Raw genomic sequence first — 23552 nt, 5'->3', positions numbered from 1 at the left:
TTCCTGCTATTCCTTATAAGGCAGCTAATCCTCATGTGTGTGAATGTATAAAGCTATTTCAGGGAGGAGGTGGTCTTGCTTTGGGGTAGCAGTAGAAGCCAGTAGGCACCTAGCTCAAGCGAGTGTGGTTGCCAGTAGGTGGGAGGAAGAATAGAATGCTAGAGCAAAACATGGCCCTGGGGCCTTGATCCTGTGTGCTCCTGACTTCAGCTTTCATGCTCCACCATGACATCACATCCTGTGCCTGCAGATTGGGGCTCCAGCAGTCCCCTCTACGAAGACACAGAAACATCAGGAGCAACCAGCCACAGTGTGCCCACCCCAGGGAGAGGCGAGGGCTGAGGACCTGAGCGATCCCTCCATGGACAAGGCTGCCGTGAAGATCCAAGCTGCCTTTAAGGGCTACAAAGTGCGGAAGGAGATGAAGCAGCAGGAAGGGCCGGTGTTCTCCCGCACGTTTGGGGACACTGAGGCACAGGTGGGGGATGTCCTGAGGCTGGAATGTGTGGTGGCCAGTAAAGCGGATGTGCGGGCCTGCTGGCTGAAGGATGGCGTGGAGCTGACTGATGGGCGACACCACCATATCGATCAGCTTGGGGATGGCACCTGCTCTCTGCTGGTCACTGGTCTGGGCCCTGCTGACACTGGCCGCTACACCTGTCGGGTGAGCAACAAGTTTGGCCATGTGAGCCACAGTGCCTGTGTGGTGGTCAGCGGGACGGAGAGTGAAGCCGAGAGCTCCTCTGGGGGAGAGCTGGACGATGCCTTCCGACGAGCCGCCAGGCGCCTCCACCGGCTCTTCCGCACCAAGGGCCCCTCTGAGGTGTCAGATGAGGAGCTCTTCCTCAGCGCCGACGAGGGCACTGCAGAGCCGGAGGAGCCTGCAGACTGGCAGACATATCGTGAAGATGAACATTTTGTCTGCATCCGTTTCGAGGCACTCTCTGAGGCCCGCCAGGCAGTCACCCGCTTCCAGGAGATGTTTGCTACCATGGGCATCGGAGTAGAAATTGGGCTTGTGGAGCAAGGGCCCAAGGGAGTGGAGATGCGAATCAGCAAGGTGGCTCCTCTGCCTACCCCCGCAGTGCCTCCGGGGCCTGTGCCCAGCCTGCTGGCTTCTGATGCTGGTGAGTTCACACACTGCCTTGGTCGGGCTGCACGAGGATCCAGGGTGGACTGGAGGAGGCGTGGCAGCATCAGCTGGGTCACCTGCACTCCAGCATCAGCTGTTTGCAGATGTGGCCTACTGAGTCATGGTACACCCTGGCTCTGAGGTTAAACAGAGCTGAGTATAAACCCCAGCTCTGCCTCTTACTAGCCATGTGCCTCAGAGATGCTATTTGGCCTCTTTGACCTTCAATTTTCACATCTGCAAATGGGGATGAGAATATCTACTTTCTGTTGTTTTTTTCTTTAAGGAGAGACTCAGAGATGGAACTCATAAAATAGAGGGGTTCTGGGGTCCACTGCACAGTATATTCTATTTCATCAAGTAAATAATTAAAAGTCCATTTCACTGCTTGCTTCTGTCTCTCCAGAACATTAGGAGGTTATCGTAAATGTCTCAAATCATGTCTTGAAACTTCTGTCCACTTTGGGGCACTTGTGTCCCTAAAAGGTCATTTGTCTGTTCTTCCAGGACTCCTAGATCACACAGCCTTACCTTTTTTTCCCCCCTATTCTTTATGTTTCTCCATCCTTCTTGCTTAGTGGCTTTGGAAGCAAGCTTAGAAAATGGGAATAGGGTAGACTGAGCTGGCAAGATTCAGGGTGGGGTTATTAGACAGGGTCTCAACACTCAAATGAACACTTGCACCAGACTTCCGGTCTGGTGGAAGCTTGTGGTTGTAGGTGTGATTGGCATGATCAAGGCTAATGTGGCATGCCCTGCTTGTCTGTCCCAGCCCCAGTGTTCCTGACCCAGCTGCAGAACCAAGAAGTACAGGATGGCTACCCTGTGAGCTTCGACTGTATGGTCACAGGCCAGCCGGTGCCTAGTGTGCGCTGGTTCAAGGATGGGAAATTGCTGGAGGAGGATGACCACTATATGATCAATGAGGACCAGCAGGGTGGTCATCAGCTCATCATCACAGCTGTGGTGCCTGCAGACATGGGTGTCTACCGCTGCCTGGCTGAGAACAGTGTGGGGGTCTCTTCTACCAAGGCTGAGCTCCGTGTGGACTGTGAGTACTGCTCTCCTGAGCTGGGCTAGAGGTTGGTGGCAAGGGAGATAGGGAGCCTTGATGTCTTGTGGCCGGTGAAGAGGAGACTTTTCTGGGAGCAAGGGCCAGGACGAGAGTCTCAAGAACGGTTAGGGTGAAGTGGTACAAGGACCTCATGTCTGTCTGTCAGAGGTGTATCAGCTGGAAAGAGGCCCAAAAGGTTTTGAAGGGGAGATGACCTAGCCTTCCCCAGCCACTCCATTGAAACTTTTCTTGGGAGACCTCCAGGGGCTTCACTGGAAAACCTCTCAATAGAAGTGTAGAGATAATGATTGATTGATGCTATGGTCTTTAAAAAATCTATGTGATCTTTACTCCTGATTGCTCGTACAGAGATTCTAAGTCCTTGGGATGCCCAGGTACAGGGCACAGCTTCAGTTCTCATGAGGTGACTCTTGAAGGTTTCCAAAGTAGCTTCAGGGTGGTGACTGCTAGCCAATCAGATCAAACCTTGATGAGGAGTCGGAGCTTTCAAACCTTAGGATCTATGCATACCAAGCAGGCATTTTACCACTGAGCTGTATACCCAGTACTCTTTTTAAAATTTCTTTTTCCTTTTATTTTATCCTTATTTACTATGTTCTTAGGTACACTACTTTGTAATATCTAACTTTGTTATTAATCCCACCTATCTTTCTTTCTTATTTATTTATTTATTTATTTTTGGTCAGTCATGGGGCTTGAACTCTGGGCTTGGGCACTGTCCCTCAGCTCTTCAGTTCAAACACTCTACCACTTGAGCCACAGCACCACTTCTGGGTTTTTTTTTTTGAGTGGTTTATTGGAGATAAGAGTCTCACGGACTTTCCTGCCCGGGATGGCTTTGAACCTCGATCCACAGATCTTAGCCTCCTGAGTAGCTAGGATTATAGGCGTGAGCCACCGGCGCTGACTATATTATTTTTTAATCTCTAGAAGTTCTTGAGTCTTGGTAATATAGATCATCTACTTTTTGAACATATAGAATACAGTTCTAATGCCGGGCGCCGGTGGCTCACGCCTGTAATCCTAGCTACTCAGGAGGCTGAGATCTGAAGATCGCAGTTCAAAGCCAGCCCAGGCAGGAGAGACCGTGAGACTCCTATCTCCAATAAACCATGAGAAAACCAGAAGTGGCGCTGTAGCTCAAGTGGTAGAGTGCTCGCCTTGAGCTGAAGAGCTGAGGGACAGCGCCCAGGCCCAGAGTTCAAGCCCCACAACCGCCAAAAAAAAAAAAAGAGTACAGTTCTAATAACTGTTTTTATGTCCTCCTCTGCAAGTTCTACTGTCATGGTCAGTTGTGGGTTGGTTTTGATTGATTGATTCTTCTCTACCATGTGCATCTTGTTTTCTTGCCTCTTTGCATGGCTGATGATCTTAGTTTGTGTTCTACAGATCTTCAGCTGTGTTTTGGGATGCAGTTAGTTCCTAGGAAACAATTTGAGCCTTTATGATTTGTTAGGTGAGTCTAGAGTAGGGCTCAGTCTAGGGCTAATTATTCCCCACTTCTGAGGCACAGAGTTCTGAGAAACTAGAACCATGTGTGCTGTGAGTTTTTCTACGGTGACTGGAGAAAACAGGCATTGTTCCTGGCACTGTTTCCTTCTGACCATTCAGATGTGTCTTCTCTCATGAATCTGCTAATCACTACCTGCTAAATGATGGCGAGTCCTGCCTGCACAGTTTTCTCTTTTCTGGCACGGTCCTGTGAACTCTGCTGCCAAGGTTGCCCAGGACTCAGAACTCATGGAATTCCCCTGATTTTGCCTCCATTTTCCCTCCTAGACCTGGAAACAGTACAGAAAGCTGGAGAAACGAAAGATTTTGCTTGTCATTAAAGCTAGATAAATGATAGGTTTTGCTTATAGTCCCTATAATTAAACCATTATTGTCCCCCACTTGCCTAATGACAAGACTTACAAAAACACTTTTATATTTATCTAGGTTCTTGTGGTAGTGTTTTTGTTCTTGTTGTTGCTTCAGGTGGGAGTGTTCTTGGTTAAGGCTGTTACAACAACATAACATGGATTGGATGCCTTGTAAAGAACTAACTTTCTCACTGTTCCGGTGGCTAGAATTCTGCGCTCAGAGAGCCACTGTGCATACGGGATCTGGTCCTGACAGTCTTATTATTGTATGTCTTATAAATATTTTGTATTTTAGAAATATCACAAATCAGCTGGGCACCAGTAGCTCACGCCTGTAATCCTAGCTACTAAGGAAGCTGAGATCTTAGGATTGTGCTTCAAAGCCAGCATGACAAGAAAACCCCATGAGACTCTTATTTCCAGTAAACCACTCAGGGAAAAACCGGAAGTGGCCCTGTGGCTCAAGGGGTAGAGCACTAAACTTGAGCTGAAAAGCGCGCAGGCCCAGAGTTCAAGCCCCACGACCTACCAAAAAAAAGAAAGAAAGAGAGAGAGAAAGAAAGAAAGAAAGAGAGAAAGGGGCTAGGAAGGTGGCTCAGTGGTAGAGCGCTTGCCTTGCATGCCTGAGGCCCTGGGTTTGATTCCTCAGCACCACATAAGCTGTGGCTCAAGTGGCAGAGCGCTAGCCTTGAACTGAAGAGCTGAGGGACAGCACCCAGGTCCAGAATTCAGGCCCCACGACTGGACCAAAAAAAAAAAAAAGAGAGAGAGAGAGAAAGAAAGAGAGAAAGAAAGATCACATATCTAGGTTTCCATAAGGTAAAATCCACAATGTCAAGATAGTTAACCAAAAATACACAGGCTCGTAAAGAGACAGGAAAAAATAACCTGTAATGTGTAGATTAATCTACTCAGTCAATCTACACCTACTCATATGTTAGAACTAGCAAAGACAGTAAAGCTCTATTCTGTGGATTTAAACATTTTAGCTTTTTTGTATTTATTTAAGTAGTACAAGAGGTGAGAAACAGTGAATGAGACTGATAGTAGGTTAGGTAGTCTACAGGAAAGAATATAGTGTCATGTAAGAACAGGGAAGAAAGACGGTAGTAGACAGGTTCCCTTTTATAAGGACACTGATCCATTCATGAGACTCCGCCATTCGATGTGATCATCTCCCAAAGCCCAATCTCTTTTGGGTTGATATTTTGATATATGAGTTTTTGTGGGGAGCACATTCAGTCATTTGACAGCGGATAAATTCAATCTCTCTTGCTCTATTGTGGCTAGAAGTCCAAGTCTCTATCACATACCCGTATTGGGACTTCAACTTAGGGTCTGAGTACTGTCCCTTAGTTGATTTTTTTTTAGTTTACTTTTATTGTCAAGGTGATGTACAGAGGGGTTACAGTTACATACATAAGGCAGTAAGTCATTTCTTGTTGAACTTGTTATCCCCTCCCTCATTTTCTCCCATTTCCCTCCCCACATCCTCCTCCCAAGTTGTACAGTTCGTTTCCAACGTATTGTCTTGTATCACTGTTGCATTGGTTTGCCCTTTGTCCTTTGTCTCACCCTTCCCTAATTCATATACAATACCCAGGGCACCAAAATCAAATACAAAGGACAATATAAACCATAGGGGGAAAAAGACAAAAGAAAAAAGAAATCATGTAGTACATTAAAACAAGAACAACAATGAAAAACCTCTTGTGTCCATATCTTAGACTTTATTTCAGTTAGCCTCATCTTATATGGTCATATGTACATATCAATTGAGCTATTCTGGTCATCTGCTAGGACTATCCTAGACATATATTAAGGTTACTACTTGAGCCATAGCTCCACTTCTTTTTTGAAGTTGGTAGTTAGAGTTAAGAGTTTGACGGACTTTCCTGCCCAAGTTGGTTTCAAACCTAGATCCTCAGACCTTAGCGTCTTGAGTAGTTAGTATTACAGGTAGGTGTGAGCCATTGGTGCCAGGCATAGCTGTTGGTCTAGAGGCCAATATCTATTTTATTCCTCATGGTTCTGTAGGATAAACCATAATGTTTTTCCACTGTCATTGCCATTTACGAAGATTCCAAATCATGTGCTATTTACCATGCTTTAAGTCAGAGAGGCTTTTGGTTTATTACAGGCCTAGAAATATGGGGCCAGTAAACAGCCCCAAGTCCAGTAGGGTACAGTACAGCTGTTGCCCTCCTGACTTTCGAGTGTAAGTGATGCCCAATAAGGCTGGACAGTTAGAACCTCGTGGTCAAGGGCTGAGGTGGTCCTGGTTCAAGGTCAGCGCCTAGGCAGAGGAGCGGCAGGCCTTGCTCCAGCGTGTCCTTCCTTCCCCAGTGACAAGCACAGACTATGACACTGCAGCAGATGCTACAGAGACCTCATCGTACTTCAGCGCCCAGGGATACCTGTCCAGGTAGGACCCCCTTAGCAACAGCAGAGCTCAGTGACTGGTAATCCCGACACTCTGGGGAAGTGGCCATGCTGGGCTGATGGGATGGGCTTTGGACTGATGAGCCAGTTCTCCAAGCGTCTACCAGGCCCTGGAACTTTGTCCCTGTACCTTTCAGTTTAGCAGACAGGGAACTTCAAAATCAATCCATGTCTGACATGTACTCCAGAAGAGCCCTCCTACCCTTGCCCTGTTACTGGTCCCCTAATAGCTGCCCCATGATTTGTCTTTCTTGTCAGCCGGGAACAAGAGGGAACTGAGTCGGATGAGGGGCAGCTCCCCCAGGTGACAGAGGAGCTGAGAGACGTCCAGGTGGCTCCTGGCACACGCCTGGCCAAGTTCCAACTCAAAGTGAAAGGTAAGGGGTTGGTTGTGGGGCAGCCGCCATGATGGGACAGAGACCAAGAGCCTCCATAAGCCACAGTTAGGAGGGTACCCTAACCAGCAGCAAGTTGGGGGTCACATGTGCCTACTGCCCGGGTGAGCACCCTGTGGTCTTCTTTGGACTTTTGTCTCCCACTGAGTGAGAGCTCTGGTCTGACCATTCCCCTCTGTTGGCTGCAGGCTACCCAGCCCCAAGACTGTACTGGTTCAAAGACGGCCAGCCCCTCACAACATCCGCCCACATCCGCATGACTGACAAGAAGTCCTTGCATACACTGGAGATCGTCTCAGTTACTCGGGAGGACGCCGGCCAATACTCGGCTTACATCAGCAATGCTGTGGGTGCAGCCTACTCATCTGCCCAGCTGCTGGTCCAAGGTGAGTGTCCACTGGGGCTGACTGTCCAGCCCTGCCCCATCAGACCTGGAGTCAGGACCCCTTGGTCATTACCCCAGTGGACTCTCACAAGTGTCCAGAAGCTTGCCCTTCAAGGTTAGGAGCTCAGGGTTCCTAGACCCAAGGGATCAAGTGTGCGCATCTCTATAGAAGCACACTGCGCAGAAGCTGACTTGGGGAGACAAATCCACATTTTCTTTTATTTTCCAAAAGATCTTGAGCACTGAAAGCCAATGCCAAGCTTGACCCAAACCTGCCCTGTCATCAGAGCAAGGCTCCAGAGTCCCAGTGGGGATGAGGGGGGTGGCGAGTTGTCGCATTGTGTCTGGCCCATGTGGCCACATGCCTATTGCGTTCCTGAGTGTGTGATACCACTGCTGCTTGCATGAGCACTCAATCAAGGATCTAGAGGCCTTGCCCGTGGATGGAGCGGCCTCAGCCCCACGCTCAATGGGCAGGGCCATTAGGATGGACATGGCATTATGTACAGAGCCTAGGAGAGGGACACCTGTGCGTGTACCTCTTCTACCGGGTGCTTCACTCCTCCTGTTTCTTTCAGGCCCCGATGAGCCAGACGAGAAATCAGCATCAGGTAATACAGACCCAGATGGCAAGAGAGGGCAGCAAACCATAGGTGCCGAGGGCAGGGTGGATGTCCCTGGGGCTGGCAGTGGTGGTATGGGCAGGAGGCTGCCGGTCAGAGGGGCGACATGAGGCGTCCTGAGCCTGCAGGATGCAGAAGTCCTCCTGAGGGTCTCCCAGGAGCCGTAGAGGGCTGTGGGTAGTTCCAGCGGGTACCCACAGGCTATGCCTTCCAGATGCACATGAACAACTGGTGCCACCCCGGATCCTGGAACGGTTCACCCCCAAGAAAGTGAAGAGGGGTTCCAGTATCACATTTTCAGTGAAGGTAGAAGGTAAGGCCATCACCTCACAGAGAGTGGTAGGCAGCACCTCACCCCTGGAGCCCCTGTCCATCCTTGGTGAGGACATGCCCACTGGATCCTCTCATCCACAGGCCACCCAGCTCCAGCTGTTCACTGGCTCAAGGAGGAGGCGGAGAGAGGTGTGCTGTGGATTAGCCCCAGCACACCAGGCTACACCATGGCCAGTTCTTCCCAGCAGCACAGCCTGGTGCTGTTGGATGTGGGCCGGCAGCACCAGGGCACCTACACGTGCATTGCCACCAACGCCGCTGGCCAGGCACTCTGCTCTGCCAGTCTGCATGTCTCGGGCTGTGAGTAAGGTGGCTGGGGGTGGGTGATTGCATTGGTCTTGGGGCATGGAATTAGACATGGAACAGCTTTGAAGCCTCCTTTACCAGCTCCTGGGGTGGGACCTCCTGCAGACCCCTCTCCCATCTCCTCTCATCCTCTCCCAGTGCTGGCAAAACCCACAGAGCAAGCCAGAGCCGTTAGTCCTGCAGGACCTTGTGTTCACCCTGCCCTGTGCAGCTGACGGAGGGCCCTCTGCTCACGAGCCTCGCTCAGTCCCTCTGAAGGCTGCCCTTCAAGACTACACTCCCATTCCTCATCCTATCTAGTGCTGCTCCGTGAGCCGAGAGTGGGGCAGGGTGGTGGCTCAGGCACAGTGTCTTTGGAGGGTCAGAGGGAATGGGTATGTTCAGGACCCCACAGCAGCCCACACAACCCAGGTAGGGTCTGGACCTAGAATCTAGTGCATGAGGTCCAGGACCTCATCCTGATGGTTCACCCACTCTCCTGATAGTGCCCAAGGAAGAGGAGCAAGAGAAAGTGAAGGAAGCTCTCATTTCCACTTTCCTGCAGGGGTGAGTGGAGGCTGCCCCCACCAGGCCCCCTGGCAGGGACACCCATGGAGGAGGCCCAGGAGCGGGGCACAGGGCAGCCATACTCCCGAGGGAGCACCCTGTCCTACAGTACAGCCAGATCCTCCCCTCAGATACCATGGAGTTTGTGCATACTGCCTTCCTCTCCATGACTCCATTTCCCTGTTGTAAAATGAAGGCTTTCCCAGAATCCTTCCAGTATGGAGCCTGTGGTGTGAGACCCCTGGCACATGACCCTCAGACTCTTTCACTCTCAGGCGCTCCCACTCAAGCCTCTCAGAACCCCTCTTTCCCCTCAGGACAACCCATGCTATCTCGGCCCACATGTCAGAGTCTGCAGGTTTCACTGAGCTGGCTGGGCAGAAAAAAGGTACGGAGAATACAGGTGCTCTGAGCACTCCCGCGAGTCTGAGTGGGGTTTGGAGAAGGCTGCTCAGAGCAGAGCTGGGTAGACAAACTCCGAGCTTTAGAGGGAATTGGAGGTTCTGTTGACCTCTGGGGTCTGAGGGCCTGTGGGGCCCTGAGGGGCAGCCCAGGCCTTGGCACAGTGTCTGTCCGGTGGGCTGTGGGGGCTGGGTCATTAGGCATCTTGCGATGAGGAGGCACAGACTTACCTTGGGCCCCGTGCTTCAGGCTTCTCCCACAGTGGGCGAACTGAGTCTGACTCCTGCTCAGTCTGTCCCCAGAAATCTACCCTCTTCCTGTAGCCATGCCAGCCTCCTGCCGGCCTTGGCCTTGTCCGCTGTCTTCTGGCTACCTCCTGTCCCGAGAATGTAGCCCCTTGGCTATTCCTGCGATTATTGCCTAGTCTCCTACTGGGTGCTCCACGGTCCCTCATCTGTGTCTCCTGTGCTCTGGTCATCTACTTCCCTCTCTATCCAGACCTGCTTCCTCTTGTTCTCAGTCCCATTGGCTCATGGGCTCAGACCCCCCCCCCCCACGAAACAATGTGATTTTTTCATCTGGCTAGACCTTGCTGGCCCCCTACCCAGCCAGCAAACTCAATCTTCTGGTCTCCGTGTCAGGTGGCATCCCATGGGGGAAGCCAGGTCTCCATGCTGCCTTTGAGGCCCCCAGAACCAGGGATGTGCCTGCAGCATGGGGGACATCCAGCAAACACCCTAAGAATGCACAGATGCCTGTGTGTTGCTTTTGCTCCCTCAGGAGATCTGGCAGCAGAAGAGGCCCGGGGTCACCTGTCTCTTGCTGAGGTGGGCACAGAGGAGTTCCTACAGAAATTGACTTCCCAGATTACAGAGATGGTGTCCGCCAAAATCACACAGGGTGAGGGCCAGTGTGTGTGTGCGTGTGTGTGTGTGTGTGCGTGTGTGTGTGTGCCTGTCTGTCTGTGTGTGTCTTTGTCTGTGTGTGTGTGTGTGTCTGTGTGTCTGTGTGTGTTTGTGAGAGAGAGGTGTGTGTGTGTGTGTGTGCGTGTGTGTGTGCCTGTCTGTCTGTGTGTGTCTGTGTCTGTGTGTGTCTGTGTCTGTGTGTGTCTGTCTGTGTGTGTCTGTGTCTGTGTGTGTGTCTGTGTGTGTTTGTGAGAGAGAGAGGTGTGTGTGTGCGCGTGTGTGCATGTGCCTGTCTGTGTGTGTGTGTGTATGTCTGTGTGTGTGAGAGGTGTGTGTGTGTGTGTATGAGAGGTGGGGGAGGGAGGGAGGGAGAGGGGAGAGAGAAGCAGGTGGCTGGGTGATGGAGCACCCTCATTCATGCTGGGGGTTGGGCCTGGGTCCCCCGGCTCCTTCACCCTGGGAACTGGCGTGCAACCAGGCAGCACCCTGGATGTCACAACCCCGTTCTCACAGCCAAGCTCCAGGTGCCTGGGGGTGACAGTGACGAGGAGTCCAAGACCCCGTCCGCCTCCCCACGGCACGGCCGGTCTAGGCCCTCCTCCAGCGTCCAGGAGTCTTCTTCCGAGTCAGAGGACGGAGACTCCCGTGGCGAGGTGAGTGAGGGGCACCTTCGGGGGTCAGGGTGGGAGTGGGCCCTGAGCCCCTGGAAGAGATGGTGTGGGATGAGAGAGGCGGGGCAGGGTCTTCTATGGGGCGCTCCGGCAGGACCTCTGTGAGCAGGTGTCCCCCATGGGGCCCTTGGGAGGTGGGAAGAAGAATTCACATTCGGCTGGGAGCACGGAGACCCCCTCCCATGGCACATGGGAGCCGGGAGCCAGAGAACCCGTCATCTGCACATGGGTTCCTGCAGAAGCATGCTTTGTGGCAGAATCATTCCTCCCTCCGCTTCTCCCTCCACTTGTGCCTCCTGTGTGCCAGGCTCCTTGTTAGAGCTCAAAGTGGCAGGTAGGCAGGTAATGAGCTACCAACAGAAGGTAAGTATAGCTAGCCCCAATTGGGAGACCTAGGAGGGAGCAGTCATCTCTTGGGGTGATTGATAGAGGGCAGGTCTTCCACATCTCTTCCACAATGCATGGGGTAGACCATGTGCAGACTGACCTGCACTTCCCTCCTGCAGGCTGGGGTTGGCAGGTCTGGCTAGCACCTCCCTGGGTCTCCTGACTTGGCTTCCCCTCCTCTGTGGGCTCTTGGGGAGACTGTTGGGGAATTTGGGAGACCCCTAGAATCATTGGAGACTGCTAGAGACTGGCAACTGTCCATTCTTACTCTGTCAGATCTTTGACATCTACGTGGTGACGGCTGACTACCTGCCCCTGGGGGCCGAGCAGGGGGCCATTACACTTCGGGAAGGCCAGTATGTGGAGGTCCTCGACTCAGCCCATCCCCTGCGTTGGCTCGTGCGCACCAAGCCCACCAAATCCAGCCCCTCGAGGCAGGGCTGGGTGTCACCCGCCTACCTGGACAAGAGGCTCAAGGTATCCTGGTGGCTGGGGTTGCAGAGAAGTGAACCTTGGGTACTGTGCCCCTTGTTCACTGACCTAGAGGACTCTGAAATCGCTGTCCCTGTTTGAGAGATGGGAGTCTGGTCTTGGCAGGGGCAGGGGCAGGGGCAGCACTCAGGCTATCTGTGACGAGCTCCTATTTCTGACCAGCTGTCGCCTGAATGGGGGCCCGCTGAAGCCCCTGAGTTCCCTGGAGAGGCCGTGTCTGAAGGTGAATACAAGACCAGGCTAAGGTGAGTGTCTGGTGGGACTTCCCCTGGCTGGCCCTGGCCCATCACTCACAGAAACCCACTGCTTACCCCAGTCCGGTTGGAATGCTAGCCTGCTGCTTTTGTGGGGCCTGTGACTCATTCTACATGAGCCTCTGTCAGGGATGGAGTTGAGCTCACCCCAGTTCCTTGTTGGGAACATACCAGGTCACTTCCTGGTAAAGAGAGCAGTTTTATGGAGGACAAAGCAATCTCTCTCTCTTGACTTCTTACCCCCTTTCTGGAAGTTGGTAATAGGCTGCAGATAGCAAGAGGTGCTCTGATTTGGCAGCTGAGAGATGTGGGCCACCAGGGAGCCAGCTCTGCTGGAGCATTGCTGAGGGCCTGCTGTTTGAGCTCCCAGGTCCCACTCATGGTTGCCTCTCCTGCCAGCTCTGTCATCCAGGAGCTGCTGAGTTCAGAGCAGGCCTTTGTTGGTGAGCTACAGTTTCTGCAGAGCCACCACATGCAGCATCTGGACCGCAGTCCACACGTGCCTGCTGCTGTGGCCAGCCAGAAGACCGTCATCTTCAGAAATGTGCAGGACATCAGCCACTTCCACAGCAGGTAGGTGTGTGGGCTGCATGAGGAGAGGGGGAAATGCGGTCAAGAACTCACCATATAGCCTACACAGTTAAAAGCACAAGGGAAGGAGGTGGTAGGGGACAGACGTGTGGATGTTGAAAGGGGTGACATCGAGCAAGATGCATTGAATTCACAGATTGTTACATGGAAACTCCTTAAAGATGACAAAAAATAAAGAGGTGCCCAGATTAAAAAAAATAACATGAACATGAACATACATACGCAGGCTGCAGGTCAGGCCTAATGGATAGGTGTGCAGGAGTTAAGAGGCAACTTTATCTGTCCACCAATCATGTCTCTGCACAAGGCAGACCCCCTACCAGGAAACACAGATTGTACCTGCCTCCGGCACGGGAAGGCCTGGAGTACCCCTCTGCTGATTAGCATGTGCACAACCCACACGTATGTCTACTGCATGTGGGCCTACATGCATGTGGGTATATGTGTACATGTGCTGCCACCACATTACACACCAATATACTCAACAGCATGCACAAGGCTTACCTGTGGATATGTATACAGTGTATACATTGTACACACAAGCATATTTATCTGGACATGTGTGCAGGCCTCCATGCACCTCTATGCTATTGCACACTCACGCATGCAATTTGCATGCACAAGGCATGCAAACACTCACACAAACACCCACATAGATACCTGCCCCATGCACACCCAAAGGTGTGTAGATGACACACATGCACATAATGCACATAATAATACATGCTGTGCTTGTATGTTTGTTCATATCTGTACATCCTTATGTACACATCCACACAGCATCCATCTGCCTGTATGTGCACCCACACATGCATGTACACATGTGTAGAAGTGTACTTACCACACGTCTAAACTCATGTAGAAGTGTACACACATATCCATACACACATTCAGCACACACTGTACTTCACGCTCCCAGGGCCTAGCTTCTCCCAAAGGAGAGGACCTAGAGCCAGTCTGGGTGGATGCCCTGACCCCATCCCCATCACAACAGCTTTTTACAGGAACTGACGCATTGTGACACAGATGATGATGTGGCCATGTGCTTCATCAAGAACCAAGAGGCCTTTGAGAAATACCTTGAGTTCCTGGTGGGCCGTGTGCAAGCCGAGTCTGTGGTTGTCAGCTCACCAGTCCAGGAGTTCTACAAGGTGCCCGGGACCTGGCTTACTGGCTGTTTGCCCTACCCCGCCTGCTCCCAGGCCTTGGTGCTGCCCTCAGCCCCTCTCAGAAGGTCCCTTTGCCTGAAGGCCATCTGAGGTGTGGAGCCAAGTCTGAAGTCCGTCTTCCCTCACCTTCTCCATCACCTGCCCCCTGCCCACCCCTCCTTGGGCTCTAACTTAATGAGAAATGCAGCCAGTGCTCTGTGCTCTTCAGCTGCACACTTAAGTTGCCTAAGCCCTGTGCTACTGCCTGTCAGATGTGATGGCAGCTATCACCTCAGTGCAGGGGTGTCTGTGAGGTCCCTGGAGCCTGTCCTCCAGCTCAGGGTGATTCCTGCCTAAGCCCCACCCTCGTGACCCCCACAGAAATACACAGAGGAGACACTGTCAGCCAAGGACCCCTCCCAGCCACCCCCACCCCCACTTCAGCACTACCTGGAGCAACCAGTGGAGCGGATACAGAAATACCAGGCCCTGCTGAAGGTAGGCACAGCCATGTCTGGTCTGTCCAGGCTGGGCCAGAGGACAGATCTGGACTTGGAGTCAGCTGGTGTCCTGCCCCTCTGCCCCTCATCTCAGGAGCTGATCCGGAACAAGGCCCGAAACAGACAGAACTGCGCGTTACTGGAGCAGGCCTATGCGGTGGTGTCAGCCCTGCCCCAGCGCGCTGAGAACAAGCTGCATGTGTCCCTCATGGAGAACTACCCTGGCACCCTAGAAGCCCTGGGAGAGCCCATCCGCCAGGTCAGGCTGGGGGGGGCAGCGGGGCTACAGGGCGGGTGGCACGTGATGGGCATGTCTTTGGGCGGGTGCTGGCTTAGGTGATGGTAGGTCTTGCACTGTGGATGGGTCCCTGCCAGCCACAGGCCAACCCCTGCCCACTCACACCCCTAGGGCCACTTCATCGTGTGGGAGGGGGCACCAGGGGCCCGGATGCCCTGGAAGGGCCACAACCGCCATGTGTTCCTCTTCCGCAACCACCTGGTGATCTGCAAGCCCCGGAGAGACTCTCGCACGGACACCTTCAGCTATGTGTTCCGGAACATGATGAAGGTCTGTGGGAGCCGGAAGCCGCTGTGGGCTCTGACGGGCAGATGGGTGGGTGAGGGGAGGTCTGTCTGTCCCTCGGTCTCCAGGATGGATGCTAGGGGCCAGACCTGTAGTCACTGTGCCTGGGTGGTCTGGGCACGGCCATCGAGACCTGGCATGCCCAGGAGATGGTCAGTCCTCGTTCTCCCCACCCACAGCTGAGCAGCATCGACCTGAATGACCAGGTAGAGGGGGATGACCGTGCCTTTGAGGTGTGGCATGAGCGGGAGGACTCGGTGCGCAAATACCTGCTGCAAGCACGGACCGTCATCATCAAAAATTCCTGGGTGAAGGAGATCTCTGGCATCCAGCAGCGCTTGGCCCTGCCAGTGTGGCGTGAGTGTTGGTTTTTTGGGGGGGCAGGCCTGATGGCTGGGGAAGGACATGTGGCTTTAATCCTATCTGTCTCTGGGTGGCACCCAGGTCATAGGACCCCCCAAGACTGAGTGTTCAGGTAGCACAGTCTTTGGCCCAGTACCCCAGTGGGCTTGTAGAGATGGCAGGGTTTCTAGGACAGATGGTTCTGTTCCCTCCGTGGTCAGTTCTGGGTGGAGGACAGTGCTGGGGGCCTCAGAGGATGGGAGTTGAACAGCATGTGGATGTCCCTGGCCCAGGTAGGGAGCACTTGGGCAACACAGTGAAGACACAGCACAGCAGGGCTCCGTGACAGGAGAGTGAGGGATCTTGCCTCTGAATTTACTGCCTCAACCAAAACAGGGTCTTCTTCATGATCTCCACCATCCCCAGTACATACCTAGCTACCCTCACTCCCCCTGGATCCTGGAGGGAAGCAGCCATATCCAGCCTGTCAGGATATATTCAAGGGCACACCTCACACAAAGACCATTCAGAGGCCTCCTGTGTGGTCCTCAGGTTCTCCAGACTTTGAAGAGGAGCTGGCCGACTGCACAGCTGAGCTGGGTGAGACAGTCAAGTTGGCCTGTCGTGTGACCGGCACACCTAAACCTATCATCAGCTGGTATAAAGGTACACCCCTGGGCCAAGGGAGTCCCTAGCCTCACCCTCAAGGGTGCTGGCCCTGAAATTGGGAGGAGGGACTGGAGAGAAACAGGCTGTGTATGGGATGAGGATAGAGTGAGGTCCGATAAGCAGGGTCTGGGATGTGAGTTGGGGACAGGCCAGGCCTAGTCCGGGAGCTGGAGCTGGAGCTGGTTGGGTGGGGGACAGGTGGTGGACAGATGAGCTCATGATGTAAGGTCAGGTACCCAGGGAAATGAGAAAGGCAAGGGAAGAGAGTGGCGGATAAGGACAGGCTCTGAGGTGGTGAGTCTGAAGAGCTGCCAGGCAGCCACAAGCCTGTGTGGAGCAAAGATGGAGACACCAACCGCTCACTCCTAAGTGGGAACAGTACCCTGGACAGGTTAACAGGCCGACCTGGGGAGTACCATGAGGTTCAATCATCCACTCAAAGGGCTGAGAACTCTGAAAAGCTGTTATAAAGATCATTTATTGCAACAGAAAGACCCAGATTAAAGTCACTGAGAGGAAAGAAGGCTCCTGGGCAGGGTCCAGACATCCCCAAGTCTAAGCTTCCAATTTCTCCTCCCAGCTGAGTCCTGAAACTGGCACCACCCACCCTAGTAACAGTATGTGACACACATGAAGGGTTGCCACCTACGTAGCTCACCAAGCCTTACTTTGAGTCTTTTACCTGGGGACTAGCTGTGTGTATGAATGCCTGCAGCCCTTCCTAAAGTCAAGCCGTTACACACGGCCCAGAGGCCCTGCCACAAATACTGTTAAATATGAAGACATTATAAAGTTGATAAAGTAATAGGAAGTTGACACTGCCTGATCCTGAGGCCCTTCCGAAAATCTGTAGTCCAAGCCCCCTAGAAAAATCAAGAGACAGCAAGGTGCTGGTGGCTCACGCCTGTAATCCTAGCTACACAGGAGGCTGAGATCTGAGGATTGTGATTCAAAGCCAGCCCGCGCAGGAAAGTCTGTGAAACTCTTGTTTTTTTTTCTGGGTCCAGTTGTGGGGCCTGAACTCTGGGCCTGGGCGCTGTCCCTCAGCTCTTCAGCTCAAGGTGAGCTCTCTACCACTTGAGCCACAGCGCCACTTTCGGCTTTTTTCTTTTTGCTTATGTGGTGCTGAGGAATTGAACCCAGGGCCTCATGCATGCAAGGCAAGCGCTCTACCACTGAGCCACCTTCCCAGCCCAGTCTGTGAAACTCTTATTTCCAATAAACCACCAGAAAACCGGAAGTGGTACTGTGGCTCAACTGGTAGAGTGCTAGCCTGAGCTGAAGAGCTGAGGGATAGCACTTAGGCCCAGAGTTCAGGCCCCATGACTGGCAAAATAAATAAATAAAAAATCAAGAGACTCTTGCCAGCCAGGATATTCTAAGGCTTGAGGTCATCCAAGGAGCCGTGGGCCAAAGTTACCTACTGTTTTTCTTTTGGGCTGTACTGAGTCTTTACTATACTTGAGTGGCTCCCCACAGGAACAATGGTGGTACAAGCAGGCGGCTGTGAGAGTATGGGGGAGCAGTTGTGTCCCCCATCAGCATCCTGAGCCCAACAAGGCATGGAGTTAACTTGTTGGTTAATAGCAACCAGCTTAAGTAGCAAACCTAATGTCTGAGCTATTTATACCAGGTCAAGTGAGCAAGACTATCACACACACACACACACACACACACACACACACACTATTCACGATGGAGACTAACATGGCTCAGAGCCGTAAGAACTCCAGTGAGCTCACTGCTGAGCCCGGGACCCCACCTCTCCCCTGGTGGTGCTTTGCTTGGGTAGCTAGCAGCCCGTGTGTACCACTGGGTTTCAGCTTAACTGGACGATGCATGATCCAAGTCCACATGGTGGTAGAGCTGCAAGAATCTCCACTTGGAGCCAGCAGCTCTGCATCAAGAGTGGAAGGGAGAAGCCATTGGAACAAAGCCAGCTGGGCCCTTGCTCACTTCCCTCAGAATGGAGCCCAGCGAGGGTCATGGGCCTCAGTGTATCAGGAGTCTTGTGTCACCCAAGTTCTGTTGCGTGCAAAGGGCTGATTTTTCAAAAATGACATGTCTGGTGGCTGCATCAAGAACAGGACAGGGCCTGAGTCCCATGGGATACCCCCTATTGCCAGAAGCTGCCATTGGTAGAATAGTTACAGAAATCGGGAATTTGCTAAAGACCATGAGAACTCCTGATAAAGCTGAAGATTCCATTTTTATGTTACTCTTACAAAATGCCTGAGTCTGGGTTCTTTCAAAAGTAAAGAGATTTCTTGCAGAGTTGAGAGGCTGAGAAATCTGGTGCTAATCTGGTGAAGTTGGCGTGGCCACATCACAGTGTGATGCTCCAAAGTGTCACGTGGGAAAGTGTGAGGGAGAGAGCAGTCATAGCGAGACAGTAAGCAAGAGGAATTTGGGCTGCGCTGGCTCTTACAGCAACTTGCTTTTGTGAGCTGACTTACTCCTGGCAACCAGCATCGATCTCTTCCAAGAGGAGTGCCCCAGGGACCCCATCCACTTCCCCTTGTCCCCACCTTGTGAGATCCCACCACCTCACATTACATACAGAAAACTAAGTATGCTCCAGTGCACAGACCTTTAGGGGCTGCATTCACACCAGCTCTAAACCACAGCAGAGCTACAAGGAACTGTTACTATAGAGCCCAGAAATTGGCCTGGGCCCTACACAGAACTGCCTGATGGGTAGACCAAGTGAAAGACTCAGATGGGGCCATGTGGCCCCAGTACTCAAAGCGTCCTGTGAGGTGTTCGTCCTCCTGTGGCTGGGAGGGGACCCGAGGGACAAAGGTTATTATGACTTTGCCCACATAGGAGAACAGGCCCTGAATCTTAGGCTTCTAAGCCATCCTTGCTGGTGGAGCGTGCAGCATTTACATCAGAGCATTTGAGAAAGATGTTCCTCAGAAACTAGATGTCAGAAGGCATTGAAGCTCAGAGTTGCTGAGTCCTTGGAGATTCCTAGAACAGCCTCTTGAGCCTGTGCTGGCGTCTTTGTCATGTGAATGTGGTTTGGGTCTTTAGACCATTCATTCACCTCAGCACACAAAGGGCTCCCTGCTTATAACAACATTGTGTAGGTTGGTGGCTTGGATGCCTCTCTCCAGCAGAACAGTTAAAGTGGAAGCTTTTGCTGGTGGTCTCTGCGTCGTGGATGGTTGTGAAAAGGCTTAATGTCCCTCTGGATTGGGGACCACAGCCAGAACCGTTAGAATATGTTGTACATTTCAGCATTTGGGGGTGGGGAAGGGGTCCTCCACAGCGAGTGTCTGCTCCTCCCTCTGCGTCTCCCAGGAAGGATGTGTGGTCAGTGATGTTTGGGGTGTTCATACCAGACAGACTTAGTGCAGAATTTTTCATCCATCTTTTATTTATTATACTTTGTAATTTCCATCCTCAAATATATTTACATACCACTACCGATGTTTAAAGGATGGGTGGCACCTGGTGCTCCTTGGTTGCTAGGGAAAAGGTGGTCGCTAGGGAGGGACGAGCAGAACGGCTCTGTGCCTCGGAGCAGGGGCTCCATAGATGGAGAAGGTGAAGCACTGGCTACGGAGGAAGGGCTGATGAAGCCAGGACTCAAGCTGAGAGAGAGAGAAAGCAGGAGAGTGTGACTTGAGAGAGGGACCACAAGGCAGGTGGGCACTAAGGCTTGGACTGAGCTGTTAGCAAGCCTTACTTGTCTGGGGGGAGTTTGGGGTGCTGAGGCTAGCTGTAAAGGCTAGCTGGCAGCAGGATAGGTCGGGCATAGGTGAGGAGAGGCAGGAAGGACATGTGGTTCATGGAAGTTCTTGGCTGGGTAGGGACTGAGAGTAGCTGAGTCCATCCACAGCCTGTGAGCCAAGGACACGGTCTCTGGGAGTTGCCAAGGAGGCCAGGGTAGCTGCGTAGCTGACTGTACATGAGATGTTTCTGTGGGGTGAGGCCTGTCCGTCCAGCCTCTGCTTCTAGCCACTGTCAAATTGGACAAAGGCATGTTTAGGCTGTGCCCTTTATGGAGAGACACAGAATGGCAGATACTCAGAGACAAAGACAACTAGAGACATAGAGACAGAAACCAGCATTTAGAGACATATTCAGGTAGGGTCAGAGATAGCCCAGGACAGACAAAGAAACAAGTTTGGGTGGAGAAATAGAGAGCTAGAAACCAAAGGAGAGATCAGACATCTAGAGATAGTGCTACAGATGTTGAGAGATACAAGTTGTCCGTCAATGGACCAGCCTTGGACTAGACTCTTGTACTTGAAAAAGTCAGGCTTTAGGATTACTACTCTTGTGACAGCCCTCACTTTTCCTTTGCAGATGGGAAGCCAGTGGAGGTGGACCCTCACCACATCCTCATTGAAGACCCTGATGGCTCATGTGCCCTCATCTTGGATAACTTGACAGGCGTGGACTCTGGCCAGTACATGTGCTTCGCGGCCAGTGCCGCGGGCAGTGCCAGTACTCTGGGAAAGATCCTGGTGCAGGGTGAGCAATGAGGCTGACTGGGCTTGGGACCACTCTGCTCAGCCTACAACAGCAGCCTCTGGAGAAGGGGGGGTGCTGCAGCCGAGGCTTGAGGCTGGGACAGGCGAGAGGGTGGTGTAGACAGCTGATCTGAGCCAGAGCCTGCCTGCAGGCTCGGGACAGGCACCTGTGAAGGAGGACCTCAACACTTCCTCCGCTCTACTCACAGAATCTCTGTCACCGTGCTGGTCTGTCTCTGGCTATCTATGTCTCTTTATGATTCTTGGTCTTTCCCTCACCCTGCAGTTCCCCCACGGTTTGTGAACAAGGTCCGGGCCTCTCCCTTTGTGGAGGGAGAGGATGCACAGATCACTTGCACCGTGGAAGGTGCCCCATACCCTCAGATCAGGTGAGGCCTGGGACTGCAGCCTCTGTCTGAGGTGCAAGGGCTGGGTAGCACAGTCCCTTGGTCAGGCTCAGGCTGGGACAAAGAGAATGGACATTATGGGGCCAAGACTCATGCTAGACATGGGGTACCCCGGAGGACACGGCCAGGCCGGGTCCTCTGACTTCCCAAGGGCGGGCGGGTTGAGGACAATGGAATCTGGGGATAGCACACCGGAGTGGGTTCCCAGCACAGGGTGCCCCAGATGAGCAAAGGCGCTGAGCACCTAGCAGAGGGTGGCCCAATCCCTGTCTCTCTGGCGCCTGTTCCAGGTGGTACAAGGACGGGGCCCCGCTGACCCCTGGCAGCAAGTACCGAATGCTGAGTGAGCCCCGTAGTGGTGTGCTGGTGCTGGTGATCCGGACAGCCACGAAGGAGGACCTGGGGCACTATGAGTGTGAGGTAAGGTGTGTGGGGAGGGACACTCCTCCTCACCAGCCATCCTCCGTGTCACCCTTCACCTTCAGCCACCACACCCCCATGCACGGGCCTTGCCCATCTCTACCTGTGGCTTCCTCTTCACATCAGGTCAGGTCCCCACCAACTGACCCCTTGCCACCATCTTGGGATTGACACCTGGTCTTTACCTCCAGGGGAAGACCTGGTACTGACCTGGTCTTTCCTCACGTGTGTAGAGATGTAGTGATGTTGCCCAGCACAGGACTTTGGCCTGACACATAGCAGTGTTACCCTCTGCTCCTAGAGTCTGCATCCACAAGTCTGTGGTTGGAGCCAGTCAGAGTCCTCTGGGCCTCTGAAGCCCTGCCTTTCCTTACGGTGATCCTAAGTAGGTCATGCTCACTGTGGATGTCCCTAAAGCCCCTGACTCTGGCTTCTGTCTGGCTCTCCTGGGGTTCTTATCTGTGTGGCTTCTTTGTGAACTAAAGGAGCCTGCTCCACAGGGAAGTCTGCTAGGGAGCAGGAGCTCCAACATTAGCTCTGGATCTAACTGAAGATTCGGATGTTCACGGCCACGTGCAATGCTTTCACTCCCAGTCAGATTCTCACTATTAGCCAAGTACCAGTGGCTCACCCCTGTAATCCTAGCTATTCAGGAGGCTAAGATCTAAGGACCAAGGTTCAAAGCCAACCCAGACAAGAATGTCCACAGGATTCTTATCTCCACTAAAACTACCAAAAAAGCCAGAAGTGGAGTTGTAGCTCAGGTGGTAGAGCACTAGCATTGAGCACAAAAGCTCAGAGACAGCACCCAGGCCCAGACTTCAAGCCCCAGGACTGGTTTAAAAAAAAAAAAAGATTCTCACTATGTACTCACATGCTCTGCTCCCCAAGGCCAGTAACCAGATTGGGTGGGGCAGGCAGAGAGAAGCTCCATCATTATAGAGACCTTGTATGAATATCATAGCTGGGCAGAGACCCCTTTGCCCTGCGGGAGACACAGTCAGGGTGAGAACTCCATGCTCCTGGCCACCGGAGTGACCCCAGCAGCATAGCCAGACCCCTCTGGGGAGCCCTAGATTCTCAGAGGACCTCTGCCATCCATTTTGCAGCTGGTAAATCGACTGGGCTCAACGCGTGGTGGCGGAGAGCTGTACATGCAGAGCCCTGCACTGAGGGCCCAAGACCAGCGCCACCGGGAGCAGCTCATGGCTGCTGTGGAAGGTAGGTCCTGCCGTGCTGGGCTTACTAAGTCTTATGCCTTGGGTTGCACTCTCCGTGGGCTTGAGCGGAGCCCAGTGAAGCTGAAACCATCACCCCTCCAAGCAGGATGTGCTTCCTTGAGGGGCCAGGGTTGGCATCTCAGGGAAGGAAGGGCTGTGGCTGGAAGGGTGGGGGAGGGGCCAGAGAAGGCAGCTGCAAGGCATTCTCTGTCCATGTGTAGTCTGGCGGAGCCCATACCACGAGCCTGCTGTGAAGACTGGAGAAGCAGCCTTGGGTGGGCAGAGGATCCTAGAGCCCTGCTCCATGCTCTGCACAGCAGGAAATGTGCACGAAGACCACACCTCAGCCTTACTGCTAGGGATCAGGGAGGCCCTGTGCAGGTGACTGGAGGTTGGTGCCTCAGGCTGGAACCCTAGCTACTTAGGAGGCTGAGATCTGAGGATCACAATTCAAAGCCAGCCCAGGCAGAGAAGTCCATGAAACTTTTATCTCCAGTTAACTACCAAAAGCTGGACATGGAGGTAGTATAGTGCCAACTTGGAGTGAAAAAGCCAAGATCAAAAGGCCCTGAGTTCAAGCCCCAGCACTGGCCCAAAAAAAGAGTGGGTGGCAGGAGACTTTTGTGGCATGCAGCAGGTATTCCCGGTTCCCTGCTCCAGGCTGGGCGTGGCCCTGTAGAGGTCAGATCATTTGTTTAGTGTCCCTGGCCTAACTTGGGTCGATTGCTGGGCCCCTGGGAGGAAACTAGGCTTCAGAATAAGCCACACTGGGGACAGAAGGGGACAGAGGTTATGACATGTTTCTCCTGCAAGGTTCCAGCTGGCTCAGCCAGTCAGGACGGAGAAGGAGGCAATGGGAGAACTTCCTGTGCTTCCCAGTTGCAGTTGTGCACCTGGAAGGGGCTGCTGGAAAACTTCTCTTCTCTTGGGGTCTTCGAGCAGAGGCTGGGCCCACTCCCACAATAGAATGGAGTAGAG

The 23552-nt window shown here is 52.9% G+C and overlaps 1 protein-coding gene across 1 annotated transcript in view; it reads left to right on the top strand.

Moving 5' to 3' along the window:
* Positions 1-23552, top strand: part of Obscn (obscurin, cytoskeletal calmodulin and titin-interacting RhoGEF) — a 148191-nt gene that overhangs the window by 101131 nt on the left and 23508 nt on the right. Inside the window, 25 exon segments of the mRNA XM_013015573.1 lie at positions 251-1127; positions 1905-2183; positions 6416-6494; positions 6770-6888; positions 7095-7292; positions 7870-7902; positions 8129-8227; positions 8329-8547; positions 9039-9099; positions 9417-9487; positions 10285-10401; positions 10920-11059; positions 11741-11941; positions 12119-12201; positions 12610-12783; positions 13796-13952; positions 14331-14447; positions 14544-14708; positions 14859-15017; positions 15212-15389; positions 15927-16040; positions 20361-20528; positions 20814-20916; positions 21225-21354; positions 22464-22575. Coding sequence (XP_012871027.1) covers positions 251-1127; positions 1905-2183; positions 6416-6494; positions 6770-6888; positions 7095-7292; positions 7870-7902; positions 8129-8227; positions 8329-8547; positions 9039-9099; positions 9417-9487; positions 10285-10401; positions 10920-11059; positions 11741-11941; positions 12119-12201; positions 12610-12783; positions 13796-13952; positions 14331-14447; positions 14544-14708; positions 14859-15017; positions 15212-15389; positions 15927-16040; positions 20361-20528; positions 20814-20916; positions 21225-21354; positions 22464-22575 — 4153 coding nt within the window.

Source organism: Dipodomys ordii, unplaced genomic scaffold, assembly GCF_000151885.1.
Source record: "Dipodomys ordii isolate 6190 unplaced genomic scaffold, Dord_2.0 Scaffold27, whole genome shotgun sequence".
In the NCBI taxonomy this organism is placed as follows: Eukaryota; Metazoa; Chordata; class Mammalia; order Rodentia; family Heteromyidae; genus Dipodomys; species Dipodomys ordii.
Note: the sequence above shows the minus strand (reverse complement) of the source record. Positions and strands in the feature narration are given on the sequence as shown.